The 15,009-nt window shown below is 27.8% G+C and overlaps 1 protein-coding gene across 2 annotated transcripts; it reads right to left on the bottom strand.

Annotated features, from left to right (window-relative positions):
- Positions 1–5,982: 5,982 nt before the first annotated feature.
- Positions 5,983–12,942, bottom strand: LOC129321384 (uncharacterized). Of its 2 annotated transcripts, none has more exons than XM_054967124.1 (8): positions 12,352–12,942; positions 10,762–10,886; positions 9,744–9,781; positions 8,720–8,785; positions 8,547–8,626; positions 7,128–7,164; positions 6,881–6,922; positions 5,983–6,238 (listed from the first exon to the last, which is right to left on the bottom strand). In XM_054967124.1, the coding sequence occupies exons 1-8, from the start codon at positions 12,634–12,636 to the stop codon at positions 6,153–6,155; spliced, it is 759 nt and encodes a 252-aa protein (XP_054823099.1). In that variant the 5' UTR covers positions 12,637–12,942; the 3' UTR covers positions 5,983–6,152. The 2 variants fall into 2 exon arrangements, with proteins under 2 accessions (XP_054823099.1, XP_054823098.1); XM_054967123.1 differs by having other exon boundaries at positions 8,720–8,830; positions 12,352–12,938.
- Positions 12,943–15,009: the final 2,067 nt, after the last annotated feature.

Genomic DNA, 15,009 nt, shown 5'->3' with positions numbered 1-15,009 from the left:
TGTCCAGTATATCCATGCGTTAACATAAATGAGTGTTAATGGTAGTCTAACATCTAAATTCTTAAATTCCCAATCTTTTACTAAGTTTAATAATGACTAGGAAATGTTTAGAGGTAATTAGAATGAGCTTACAATGAGGGGTGGAGAAGGAGAGACTAGCAAGGGCCACGGCTTCTTAAGTTTTTAATTTTTTTAGTAAAATATAAGAGTTATATATTTTTAGTTCCTCTAAGTTGACACGTTGCATAAGTTATAAAACACTAAATGAAATTCTTATTTTTATTATATATGTAGTCTTTTACATATGTATAGATAATAGCTTGAAGATATGATTATCATAGAATTTACTTATTTTCAACAAGATAATTTTATATATGCTCTTAAAGTACTTATGTCATTTTATTTTACTTTCATTTTATATTTAATGAAAGAAATTGTGAGAATTATTATTAACAAAAATTTCAAGATATATTAAATATTATATGCTTGATATTTATTATAAAATTATTTATCCAAAAGTTAAGAGGTTTGATGGAGATGTTCTTCTAAAAAAAATTATTTTTTTAAATAATCAAGCTATTGAAATTTATAATATGAATGGTTCTTACTCTAATATAATTTGATCTCATTGACATATAGATTTTATGATAATTGAGCATTATTAATGTGTTGATATATTTGTTTACTACAATTATCAATTAAAAAATTAAATAATAAATTCAATAAGCAAGTACTAAAGCTTATTACATTGAACAAACTTTAGATTTCAATTATGTATTTGAATCATTTAATGCTCATAGGAATGATGAAATTTTCACCAATTTAATGATAATTCATATTGAAAAAAAAATTGCTAAAACATTTATCATAGACATAATAACTAATAATTTTTATACCATCAAAAATCAACAAGCAAAACTTAAATATATATATATATATATATATGTATATTGTTATATATGTGTAAAATTAAATATAAATATATATGTTAAAATATTTATATTATGTCGATGATGTATATATTTTTTAATTATCATATATATTTTTTTATCTCGACCCCTCTTAATAAAAGTTTCTGATTCTACCCCTACTTACAATGAATTTTTGGTCATGTTGTGTTGGATTGGAAGAATAAAGAATGTAAATCTCCAAATAGGAAGATTTCATCTTAAAAATATTTGGAAGTGAAACAAAAGCATGTTCGCTATCGTAAATGATTCCAAAATAAATGTAACATGAAAAAACAAAGAGATCAAAAGAAAGGAAAGAAAACAAGAAAGAGTTATATAGCTCTGTTAGGATTTGAAATTTCCAATCTTTGAAGAGCATTTCCAGTCTTCCCACATGAATCTTCAACCTCAATTGCTCTCATTAATATCATAAACCTCAAATGTAATGCAAATATGGGGCCCATGTTGTACTTGGTTTGGCGAACATTAATCCACTTGACCCATTCAACAACGTCGTCAATAATACAATACGAAATTGACTAACTTAATATTGACTTGATGTTTTTAAGCAGCAAAATAAGGTACGTAGAGTTGGATCAAGATTGAAGTGCGCGTTGCTCCTTTTAGTTTAAACCAATTTCATGATTAATAAAAAATGGTATTTATTTTTTTATTATAAAACACTTCTAATTACCTTACTAAAATCAACAACAGTTAGTTAAATTATTAGTTTTGTCTAAAAATAAAATAAACTATCACTTTTAACTTTATTTGAATTAGTTTTTTTTTTTGAATTAGCATCACGTTCTTTCTCATAATTAATGAATTTAAATAAGGATAATATTAAAAAAGCATATTCAATGTCCTATCAATTGCCTTACATTAAATATCTCAAAATTTTTTTAGAAGACGCTCTATAATAAGGATCGAAAGAGTATATTCTTAAAACTGTTAAAAAATATATAACTTTTAATCTTAACATTCTCTACAATCAATAACTTTAATAAATTGTTGGCTAGGAATTTAAAGTTTAAACGACAATAAATAAATGAAGGATAATATAAAGTTAAAAAAACAATAATGATTGTAAACTTTATCTCATATTAATGACAATTTTTATTTTTCAAAATTTATCTTACAGTAAAAGCAGGAGGGAGTACATCGATGTATTGTGTCAGCAACCTTGAATCTCGCCCAATTTACGGGCATATTATATATTATATATACTAAAATACTATCAAAGTGAAAAAGATTAGTCGTTTTATAATTTAAACATAAGAACTTTAGGAGTTTTTCCAAAATTATAATCAAGCAGAACATTTTCTATCAGAATATGTATAATTATTTAGTCTTTCTTTTTTGTAAATAATAAATGGGTTTACTATAGATCTACAGTTGCCTAAACAATAACTATTAATTACTATAAATGTTTGCCATGCCATTTTTTTATATATACATAGAAATTTACTGAGTTGAGTCTTGAAAAATAATCATGGTCAAAAACATGCTTTTGAATTTAAAAAAAAAAATACTTATCAATCACTATTAATAAAGTTCTTACATCCACAGCTAGAGGGAAAAGAATGTGGCTTTGGATTTGTTGGCGGGCAGAAAGGGCAGCTGAGAATATAAATGGACATAATTGTTGGTCGTTGGAACCGGTCGTTCAGTGTCCATTTTCCACTTTTCCAATATAAAAGATTTTTTTAAAGAAAATAATAATAAATTTTTTTTAAATTGTCTAAATAATATTTTAATTTTTTAAAATATCATAATTTTCTTGAAGTCTCTAAAGACTTTTATGTCGTTAAGAAATTAATATAAATGACCTAATTATTTTTAATTTAAATTTGTGAATTGCTATTAAATTCTTGCAATTTAAAAAAAAATTGTGAATCTTAAAATAAAACTTATAAATGGCAATTAAAATTTGTAACACTTAAAGAATATTAAGATTTTAAAAGTGAACTTGTGAATTATTGTTGAATTCTTGCGATTTAAAAAAAAGTTATGAATTTTAAAAAAAAAACTTATGAATAGAAATTGATATTTAAATTAAGGGTAATTTGATCATTTACATTAATTCTTTAATGACAGAAAAGTCTTAAAGGATTTCAAAAAAATTATGATATTTTGATGAATTAAAGGGTTATTTATATAATTTAAAGAGATTTTATTATCATTTTTTTATTTTTTTCCAGAAATTCTTGGCTACACTTAGAACCCATTATATTACTCTACCCATTTTTTTTTTGGACAAATACTCTACCCATTTAAAATGCAACATCATTAAAAAAAAAATTATAATCTTGGTCCCAATGTTTGGCTGCAATGATTAATCAATTTTTTTATATGATAAAGTTGGTTTAGAAGCACCGGAGAACCAAACGATTTTAATTTTTAATTCAATATTAAGAAATTATTTATTTTTAAAAATTAAAATTTTGGGCATCTTAACGTTTTAAAAATATTTTTTTTAAAATTATGTTTTTATTAAAATATGCATTGAGGTAATAAATTTTGAAATAAATAAGCATAGGGTAATCAATTTTGAAGTTTAAATGTTGTTTTTAGTTTTTTTTTTGGCATAAATAGTATGGAGTAGAAATTATCTCCATGCTAAGGGCAAAATTAAAATTTTTCTAACTAAATTGCCACACGCCACTCACACAAACTTTAATTAGTACAGTTTTAATTTTTAATATGCATATATACAATAGAATTTACAATAAAATATTGTAGTCAAGCTTTTAAAATTTTCAAAATAAAATAGAATGTGTTGTTATTTAAATTTTATGTACCGTGGCTAACACAACAAAAAATATTTTTAAAATAATAAAACTAATCATATTTTTATTTAAATATGTGCGAAGGTAATAATTTCTGGAATAAAATAAACATGGAGGCAATAAATTTTAGAATCGCATATTTAAATTCATAATATTGACAGAAGTAATCAATTTTAGAATTAAAAAAATATGCTATTTTAGTTTCTAATATGGACAAATTTAACAAATTATATAAAATAGAATAGGCTACTATTTAGATTCTGTGATATCATTTTAGCAATATTTTAAAACTTATATACTTTTCAAATTTTAATTTACTATATATTTTTAATTTATATGGATGTAAACAATTTATTAACTGGAATAAATTTTTGTATATTTGATTTAACAAGATAACAAATTTTAATATAAAACAAGTTATTATTTATATTATTAATTTAATATAAATAAATTGTTGTTCATTTTGTTATTTTTTATCTTCTAATGATCATAAAAAAAACATGTGAATGAGAAATAAAAATATTTATTTCTGATTTTTATTTTTTATTTATTTTCAATTACTTGTATAATTTATTATCAAATTAATATTTATTAAATATTTAACTTTTATTATTATTTTTTTGAATATTTTGCTTTAAGTATAATGAAGGGTAGGCGGGAGGATTTTCAAAAGTAAGATCTTTCAAAAAAAAAAAAAATAGAGAAGTGAGTTTAAAAGTTTTTAATTAATAGCATGTTCTCTCTATTAAAATATTACCCTAATTCTTTATTTTTTGTATTAAATTTAATTCACTAAAATCTCTCATTTTTCTAAATAAAAGATTCAAAGTTTCCATACATAGCAGGAGATCTAAGAATTAGTTAAAATAAACGAATAATTATAATGATACAAACAATTAAAAGTTTAAAATTCATAATGAGTTGGTCTCAATAAGCCTCACCGACCCAATTATATATAACATATTGGATTGTTCCCTCATATTTATAGGAAAGAAAAAACTATTTGCTTTAATCATATTTATAAGATATTTCAATAATTATTATGTTCATTCCTACATTTTTACCCTTACTAAATGTTGAAAATCTTATTAAATATTAGAATATTTTATTTTAAAAATATGCATATTTAATAGAGATAGAGTTAAAAATGCATTGAAGTTTTAGACAGAATTATTGAGATTTAAATATTTTTATTCTAATAAAAATATTAAAAATAACTTATAAATAAAATCACAAAGATGATATTATTCACTATCTTGCACTGTTTTCTTAATTTTATATTGAAATGCAAGTTTTTTGTTAATAATAAATAAATATTTTTAACTCCCTACACCACTGCAGTTTTTGGTTCGTTGCCTTGAACTGTAATTACGTTTCTTGATTAGTTATGTTTTACTATGCATCAGAATTTAGAAGTTTATCAATTATTGAATTATATTTTTTTTGGGTGAACTTATTGAATAGAATTTATTTAAAGGACAAAAAAATAAAAAAATAATATTAGCTAGTAGGATAAATTAGCCAACTAACAAAAAAAATAAAAAAATTGTCTAAAAGATATAGACCAAAGTTTTAAAAATTTACAAGTATAACGATTCACATTAATATATAATACATTTATTATTGATATACAAAAAGTTTGTTATTAAAAATTTAAAAATTTATAAAAAATTTACCATTAATATACAATGATATATTATTGACAAATATAATAAATTAAATATAATATAAAATATAATAAATGTTAGAATGTTTACTTTAGTTTTATAATATAAGTGATATCTGCAGCCTCGTTAGCAAAAGGTCTTTTTTTAACCCAAAAAAATGTCATCGTTTTTTCAAAAAAAATTATATACTTGTTAATAAAAAACATTGAAAAGATTAATATTCCTGTTGTTAAAAAATATAAAATATTTTTAATTAAATTTTACTCAAATAAAATAGATACTTATCTTTAAATTAACTTTATTTTTTTATATTTATTTCTATTTAATAAAGTATATCATCATAAAATAAATATAAAATAATTTATTTAATAAAAATATTTAAAAAAAAACAATGATTTCATTTTAAAAAATTAAAAATATTTTATATTTTTTAATATACAACCTCTCAAAAAATGCACACACATTTTTTACGAGAAGGAACAACAATTACTACATCTTTGGCTATCCAACACTCCCTCACTATCATTGTGATAACTCCGGTGATGTTTCTTCCTTAAGGTACCAAGGCATTTCCCAAAAAACAAAAACATTGAAATTGTTAATAATTTATAAAGCATAAAATTAGGGGGGGAAAAAGGTGAAGGGGGTGGATTTTAATTTATTAGAAAACAGGGTCAAACTCAAAAGAAATCAAGTACAGAAAGATCAAGTCGAAACTCCAAAACTACATAACCTAAAAGGAATTATCACCTCAACCTTTGTGCCGATATAGATTTTCTTCTAAAAAAGATCTCAGCTGCCCAACTTTTTCCTATTTCGGTCTGAAACTTTCCTGAAAGCCATTTTAAACAACCAAAGCCTTTTTTTGGCATCAATTCAATAAAGGGATCATCTTTCTATACCAAACAATCATAATGTTTCAGAGACTCAAGTTAAAATATGGTCGAATTGCATCTTTTGTCATGCTAATAATTTCACACTTGGTCTGACATTAAATTACCCTAGAGAAAAATATAACTTTTAATCCCCAATCTTTTCCTCAGTTATCAATTCAATCTTTTAACTTTAACTCATAATAATTCAATTCCCTATTATTTCTTAACTCAATAAATTATTGAGACTGAGTTATCATTCAAGGACTAAATTGAAAATAAAAAAAAAAGCTTAGAGACTAAAAGTTATGTTATTCCTTTATCGTAATTGCAACTAAAATGACTAAATTGTTCTCTTAGAGTACAACCAAGAGACTAAATGTTATCAGCTAGTTGTCTAGTGATAGTGCTACCCCCCTCACTTGAAAAATGTCCTCAATTCAAACCCTGCGTTGACATGTTTGTGTGCGTGCATGGGAATGTGTCTCTCCCTTTTTCATGGGCAAGGGCTGGGTTAAGGCTAATTTTAAAAAAAAAACCTGAGACTAAATGTGGAATTAAGCCATGACATAAATTAGCACTTGTTTTGTAAGAGAGTGTACCTGCTGTTGAAATGAAAAATTCATCCAGCACCTTCCCATGTTCTGCCACACAATACAACCAAGGCAAAGAAACTTAACATTTCGAAGCATATGAGATAAAGCATATCATAAGGGTAACATTGAACTTACATAACTTTTTTTTTTTTGGGAGAAAAACGAACAAAGAAATTTTATTAGGAAACAGCATAATTGTTTACAATTCCCAGTAACAAAATTCTTTTCCTAAGCTTATTTATCTACAACTCACCAATTTCATATTCCAAAGCTTGCAGAATCATTTCAACCTGATCAAAATTCAGAGGAAAGTGAAGCTCAGTTAGAATGTAAGCACAAGCATATGCATGCCATCTTACAGAAACAAAAGAACAGCCCGATGCACGAAGCTCCCACTATGTGCAAGGTTTGGGAAGGGTCGGATACACTTTGGGGTCAACTATACACAGCCTTCCCTACATTTTCGTCAATAAGATGGCAACAATTTAATTTAACAACCAAAATTTTAACAGCCAAACAAGAATTCTCTATGTGCTCGGTTGCTCACTACACGGATTTCTATTTGCTATCATCATGTTTCTAGATGTTATGAAGCAATAATTTCTCTTACTTGCTCAAAATTTCAATTCAGGTTTAGGCATTAATTAGGCTCTAAGAAAAAACTTAACTCCAATTAGAGAAGTGAAGTTGTGAGATTCCAGCACTTTTAAACCAGCGTAAACGAGCAGTACTTCTTGCTAATCATTTTCTCAAATGTAGTAAAATCATCATCCAAACAAATCCCCAGCTTAAAGTTCCAGTCACATCCAATAACTTCACCATCATCACTAATCACCACATTTGCATATTGTTTACAGACAGAGTAGCACCCTGTATGAAGGGAAGGTAGAGGTGTGAAGGTAATATTTTTTGCAATACCGCTTATGATTTTTTGTTTTTGTTTTTGTTTTTTTTTTCGCTCTCTTTCATTTGTATTTCTTTTTAATTCTACATACCAAACAAGAACATTTTCCATTAAAACATTTCCAAAACCAAAAGAGCGACTCAATTATTGATTCCTCTTGAAACCCCAAAGTGCCTTTCAGCACAGTAAAAAGATTATAAGTATTTTTCTTTGCAAGAGATAGAATTTACATTAATCAGTTAGAAATTAGAATCTATATTTGGGAAGCGTAGGCAATAGATGCTAATGTAACAAAAACTACAAACCAGCATAAATCTCTATTTTCATATGTATAATTGGTAACAGTAGCATAAGAGGATCAAGAAGAACAATTGGGCTTCAAAATTGTATTTTTGACTCAGATCATATTCATTACAAGCAAAAGAGGATCAAGAACGAATGATTACAAGAGGAATATTAAAGAACAGAACATTAAGTATGGTCACTCTGATTTGGGTCTGAGAGCTACTATGCCACAGCCCATAGGCCATACTATTGACTACTGCATCACATCAATTTATATAATTAAACGAAGGATGTAACATCTTTGTTTGAGTCACTGTCCTTAAATTTTAGAGTTTGTGGTACGCTGATAGCTTCACATTATTTAATCAACTAAACCTTTTAATTGTCCTTCGTTCATCAATTAAACTTAATATTTCTGCAAATCTTCCTGCTACTCTCAACGAGACAGACAAATAAAATTCATATAAAAGGTCGCATACGTACTTTGTCAAAATCTTTAACAAGATTGGCCTCTAAAGAGGAATTGTGTTCATACTCTGCCCAAAGTTCTTTAATCTCTTCAGCTGCAAAGTACAAGTTGGGTCCTCAGAATAAAATAGAACCCAAAATTGGAAACTCAAAATGAAAATGTTCTCGGAAAAATGACATGAAAATACCTCTCATTCCTCCACCAAGAATTTCACACATTTCATTCAAAGCTGCCTGCTCCCTTCTGCTCTTTTCTTCCTTGGGCACACCATCAGATGGTGTTATATCTCCAACAATAGCTATTAAACGCAAAATAAAACCCAAGACTTTTATACCATTTATGTTCATGTACACAAGATGCATAAGCCCATTGCTGTTCAAAAGTACACAAAGAGGGGTGGGGGGAGGAGCCCCCATACAAGTCAATAGAAATTAACGGCAAAAGTCACATGATCCAACACTAGTTTGTGGAATTTTGTCAAACGTTTGAATATGGTAGAAATCTTTGTGGGTGTGGTATTTATTGAGGAGAAAATAGTAAAAAATTGTTTGAGACAGTTTAAATGTGTATAGAGAAAGCCATGGGAAACCCCAATAAGGAGTGGGGAACAGATAGTCTTGGGCCCTGTAAAGAAGAGTAGAGGACGACAAAAAAAAAAACCTATAAAGGTTGTTAAACGAGACTTCTTGGTTAACAATATTTTTAAATACTTAGTTACTAATAGAGTACAATGGTGTTGTGTGATCTATGTAGTCAACCCCACCTAGGGGAATGAGGCTTGTTACTGTTGCTGTTGTTTGAATAATTTTTCTAGTGAGAATCAAGAGTTTAATACAATTATTTTTTGCTATCTTTATCTTTATATTCCAATAGGATGTTTTAGGCAGTTCAATTATTGAGCAAGGAAAGTGAACATATAAACAATAATTAGTTAATTACCAAGTCAAACTCAATATAATATGCAATCTATCCATCTTGTTCAATTAAGTTGGAGAACAGAATCACAAAAGATCAACACACCCTTCACAAGTACAACATGTTGTTAAAGCCATCTGTTGCAGTGTGGAAGGCAATCACATTAGAGGAAATATATTTAAAAACTTCATGTGTACCAAGCAGAAAGAATCATCTGATATACAACTTGAAAATTAAAAAACAGTTAAGTTATTCTACAGTTAAAAAAATCAAGTTACTATCCAGTTAAGAATTACCTTCAGCAATATCATGCACTAGTGCTAGTTTAATACATCTGCACAACAGAAACAGAGGATAACATCAGAAAATCAAGGAAATTTATCAGAAACAAAAACCAGGAAATATGATTGACAGAATGAAAGGCAAGTGAACACGGAAGACAATTATTTCTATACAGAAGACCCTTTGACGATAGGCAATTGAAAGTGAAAAACAGTGATGCTGAATATATAATTGCTTGCCCTCAGGACGGAAGAAAAATGAAAAAAGAAAAAGAAAAAAGGATATATAACCACTTGCCTATACGCTTTCCGTTATTTAGGCTAGAAAGTAGGCTACATTACTACATAGCTTACACCATCTATATTGGTTAAAATAAGGGATCTCGGGGACAGAAAAATTTCACTAACAATGATATCCACAATTATCCAGATAGAACTAAAGCAATAAAATAAAATAAAAAGCAGTTAGAAGAATGACTAGCTTGAGTAAGTATTTCAAAAGCCAATGGAATAGCTGTTAATTAAATGGCCCATGCTTAATTCAAAGGCCTCTAAGAGAAAACTAGATAGCTAGATTAATAAACCAAGCCAAACAGGATATCTGATTTGAATGGGTAAAAAAAGGTAATGATGAAAAATGAAAGGCCACAGCTTTATAACCAAATATACCCAAACAAAATATTTTTCACTTAAGGCAGAGATGTCAAATGATTTTTCCCCCAGTTATTTAGCATTATTTAGCTCGCATTGTCCTAACAATCAGATATCCTCGTCTGACCAAAGACAAACCAATAGTAGGATATATGAAATTTCACTATAACCAGGGTGCCCAAAACGAGATCATGTTCTTGATTCAAAATCCACAAAGACACAGCAAAATTCACTTAGACTAGGGGACAAATAATCTTTTTTTAAAAAAAAAAAAAACACACACACACACACACACAAATGGATCTTATCATAGAACAAAGCAAGGGACTGAGGTTTAAAAAGGAGGAAGAAATATACTCAAACAACAAGAAAAAAGTCAAACCTTTCTCTGTTCAATCCAGGCAGGTCAGCAGCAATCAAAGCCATTATAGCCATGCGATACATGTGGTCAGCAATTGATTCAGCACCCCTTATGCCATGATTGACCCATCCTTTCCTTTTTGTGGTCTACAAGGTACGCATACATGGCAAAGAGAGATTGCATTAATTATTTCATTTTACATAATTGGAATTGTAATGGGTATGGATATTTTGGCAACCCATGGTATTTGTCCAAAAAAGCATCTGATATCAAATGGTCTTAAATGCATCCCAATTATACGCCTCCATATTTGCGTCAAATTAGCAGCTGATAGTTGCAAAAAAACCTAGTTTCCAACTAGGCACATCACATTGATAGAAGAACAAGAGAAAACTCTTCTGATAATAAATTAAGCCCAATATGCGCCAATCACTACTCAATCTTAGTCATATACAAAGCTGGGAATGCTAATGGAGGCCTAAACCCGTGTCTATAATACAAATAAGTTCTAACTATGCTTCTCCCATCCACCTTGGAATTAAGAGACTGATACTAGAGTGAAATGAGTCTTGGTAACTTCAGATTCATATCCATAATTTAAAATTATCAAGATTTTCTGAACTAGAGCAGCTACCTACACTTTTTATAGTTCATATTGATATTGATTTTCCCCCAAAGAACGCAAGCTTTCTTTAACATGATATATTTCAGCGCACACAACATGCTTTTCCTTTTTCTGGCTGAGTTTAGGCAGAAAGTTAAATTGACCAACAGAGGTAGGAATCCATCTATCATGCAATATCTAAAGCCCAAGGTTCCCATCACACCCTCAGAAACCACTAGAGTCTTGCATTTGACGTCCTAGTAGACTAAATGTCACGAGCAAAACTTTAATTACAAGCAACAACAACATTTGAGAGTAAACTACAATTTGGCAGCCTAAACGTTATTTGCATTTAATATTAGCATTGAAATAACTAGTGAAGTAAGAGTTGGTCTTTGAAATTAATAAACTCATTACTCATTAATTCTTTCGTTAATTGATCCAAGGATGTTAGAAGACCTAACATAAATTATTAGTTTTGGAGAATAGCTTGCACACTCAATATTATTCTATAACTAGAGCTAAGTATACCTAACAAGTGAAAGACCAAATTGTTGGTTTACTCTAGATTAGAAAACAATTTGAGGATCATTCTCCACTTAAAAGCAGAAAATCTAATCTCAGCAATATAACTAACAAAAATCACGTGGTAGACAACACAGGAAACTGTACTCAAATATATACTTGGCAGGTCAGAATCTTATCGATATTATAAAAGGGAAATCAAACAACATACTCCCAGCTCTCTTCGTCCAAATTTAAATTTGGGGAGTCTACATTTTACTGCCATGAATTGATGTCTGATCACAGAATGGAGGCATAAACTTTAACATTTAAAAACATCAAATCCCAGTTAGCTGAGATCAAAACTTAAAACAAGAGGCCATGTGATCCCCTGCAATCAATTTAAACGTTTTCACTTTATGCCATGTGTCATTTTTATAATCAAGCTTGCATTCAAGGATGAAATGCAGTATCCTTCAACTTAGAAGCAAACATGCACGAACCTTAAGCCGTCTGCACAATGTAAGAAAATCAATCAAAGAGGAGGAGGAGTTGGGGATCCCGACTGAGGGTGGAGACTCTGTGAAGCCAACCGATCTTTGGGCTGGCGACCCATGATCCGAACCGGATGTCTGCGACCGAACCGTGACGAGTCTTAGGTTCCTAGTTTCGCCGGAGAGAATAGATTTCGTCGATATGAAGCGATTGAAGAAGGCAAGCGAGGAGCGAGATGAGAGCGAGTGATGATGCAAAGGCGAGGCGCAACGAACAGAGGAATTGGTCATCATATTTGGCAAGAATTCCAAAGATTTCTTGGAAATATTGTTGGTGAGAAAACTGAAGCAATGACTGGAAACTACAAACTTTAGATTTTTAGGTACAGCGTGAGGTGGTTTGATAAGCCTCGGGCTTCCGGCAATTTTAGACACAAATTTTAATGTAGCCGCTGTCACTGTAAGGTGATCCCAGAAGGCTAGGAACCAAATCTGAAACTTCTCTTCTAGCCCTGGTTGACTAGAATCTCCCAAGTCGCTTGCTCCTTTGCAATCTTATTCTTACTTTGATTCACGAGAATTTAGCAAAATTGGTTCACGAGAATCTCTTGGTAGCTGAAGTCCACAGTTTAAGCAACTGGGAGCTCTTCTTTTTTTTTTTTTTTTTTTTTTTGATGAGTAAACTCGTCATCTTCTGTATTTGAAGTTGTTAATTAATGCTAAATTTTGTAAGACCTTTCTGTATTCACATTCTGTGTAAAAATCTGAGTGATTTTTTATTTAATTAACAAGTGTTTTTAAAAACATGAGAAAATTACGTCTAAGTATTAAAGTACATGTGTTTTAAAATTTTTTACTGAAAAAATATAAAATTTATAATAATTTTAAATATTTAATTAAGTTAATATCAATTTTTTAAATTATTATCATTTTTACAAAATTTTGGTTTTAAGTATGTTCTCTAAAAGTAAATAATGATTTTTCTTAAATTTTATGGTAAGTCCATGATAATTTCAATTTTCAAAGATCATAATAGCATTTCTATGATCCATGCAGCCAACCATATATTAAATCCCAAGTTTATATATTAAACCCTCAGATTTTATATAAGCTCACTTCTCAATTTTTTTATAAATCGATGTCATTAAAATCTCCCATCTCCTCCATTTTTTTCAAAATAAGCATAACATAAAAACTAATTAAGTTAAATATTGAGTAAATATTAATTTGATAATTTTATCATGACTAAAAAATACTTCCTCCATTCAATAATATAAGATATTTTTAATTGAATCTTACTCCTCAATAAAGTAGTTACTTTCTTTTCAACTAACCTTATTTTTTTATATTTACCCTTATTAAACACCGTATAATAAATATAAAGTCATTATCAATAGGGACACTTTAAAAAAAATAATGGTTATACTTCAAAAGACTAAAAATGTCTTACATATTTGAACATCCAACTATTAAAAAAATACCTTATATTTTTAAACGGACGGAGTATAAAATAGAATTGTACAAGTAGTAAAAAATAAATAATTATGATAATGAAAAATAAATATATTTTTTCTCCAAGTATAAATAATTTTATAATTTAATTATAAAGAACATGGGTTAAATGGTAAAATTTCTCATGAATTATAAGTTCATGAATATTTGAGATCTAAACTTATTTTTGATGTAATATTCACCGTTAATATTTTAAAATAATGCAATATTGCTCCTATGATCAATAAATATTAACTTTGGTATTTAGTTAACAAAAAATTACAAAAAAAGAACTAAGAAAATTTTTTTAGTCTTTTTCTGTAAATTTTTTGAGTCATTATCTATAATTTTTGAGTTTTTATATCATTTTTTATTATTTTTAAGTCAATTAAAAATTAGAGTTAATTTTATTAACAAGTCAATTAACAATTAGAGTTAATTTTCATTAACAATAAGGATGACATCTCTCCATTTTTAAAGTTTAAGGAGAATATTAGAATAAAAAGAAGTTCAGAATTCCAAATCCAAACACTTTTTAACGTATGATTTAAGGGTAAAATTACCCTTTAATTCTTTTTCATTTATCGGCAGCACATAAGGTTTTTTTTTTATCAATTACATTACAGAAATTTAAAATAATTTTTTTTAAAAAATATAAGTGACAATTTATTTTATTTTTGAATTTGAGATCTCAATTATATTCAATATAAATAATTGTTTGTTTTAATCTATAAAGTAGGTTTGGTTTTATATTTTGTAAACAACTTATTGCTTTAGAATGTTTTTTTCACTCCTTGCATATTAATAAGATAAATAATAACTTATTCTATTTTTATACAAATTATATTTGAATATCTTAAATAAATTGTAATCTCCACATAAATTATTCTAAAATATTTTTCATCCGATGTACCTTATTTATTTACAAAAAATTTAATGCGTGTTTTTAAATTTAAAATTGATTACCTCATATAATTTGCATACTTACGTGTTTTTATTAAAAAGGCTAGAATATAAATTTAAAACTTGATAAATTAAAATAGGGATAGTGTCACTTAAGTCCTAAAGGATAATTTTATCCCATTAAAATCCAAACAAATTTTAAAACACAAAAAAAAAAATCTCTTGAGTCTTTGATTGATCTTTTAACAAAATTTTAAACTTATAAATAGGTAT

Source organism: Prosopis cineraria, unplaced genomic scaffold (assembly GCF_029017545.1).
Source record: "Prosopis cineraria cultivar Desert tree isolate PC_DT_omini unplaced genomic scaffold, ASM2901754v1 PC10, whole genome shotgun sequence".
In the NCBI taxonomy this organism is placed as follows: Eukaryota; Viridiplantae; Streptophyta; class Magnoliopsida; order Fabales; family Fabaceae; genus Prosopis; species Prosopis cineraria.
Note: the sequence above shows the minus strand (reverse complement) of the source record. Positions and strands in the feature narration are given on the sequence as shown.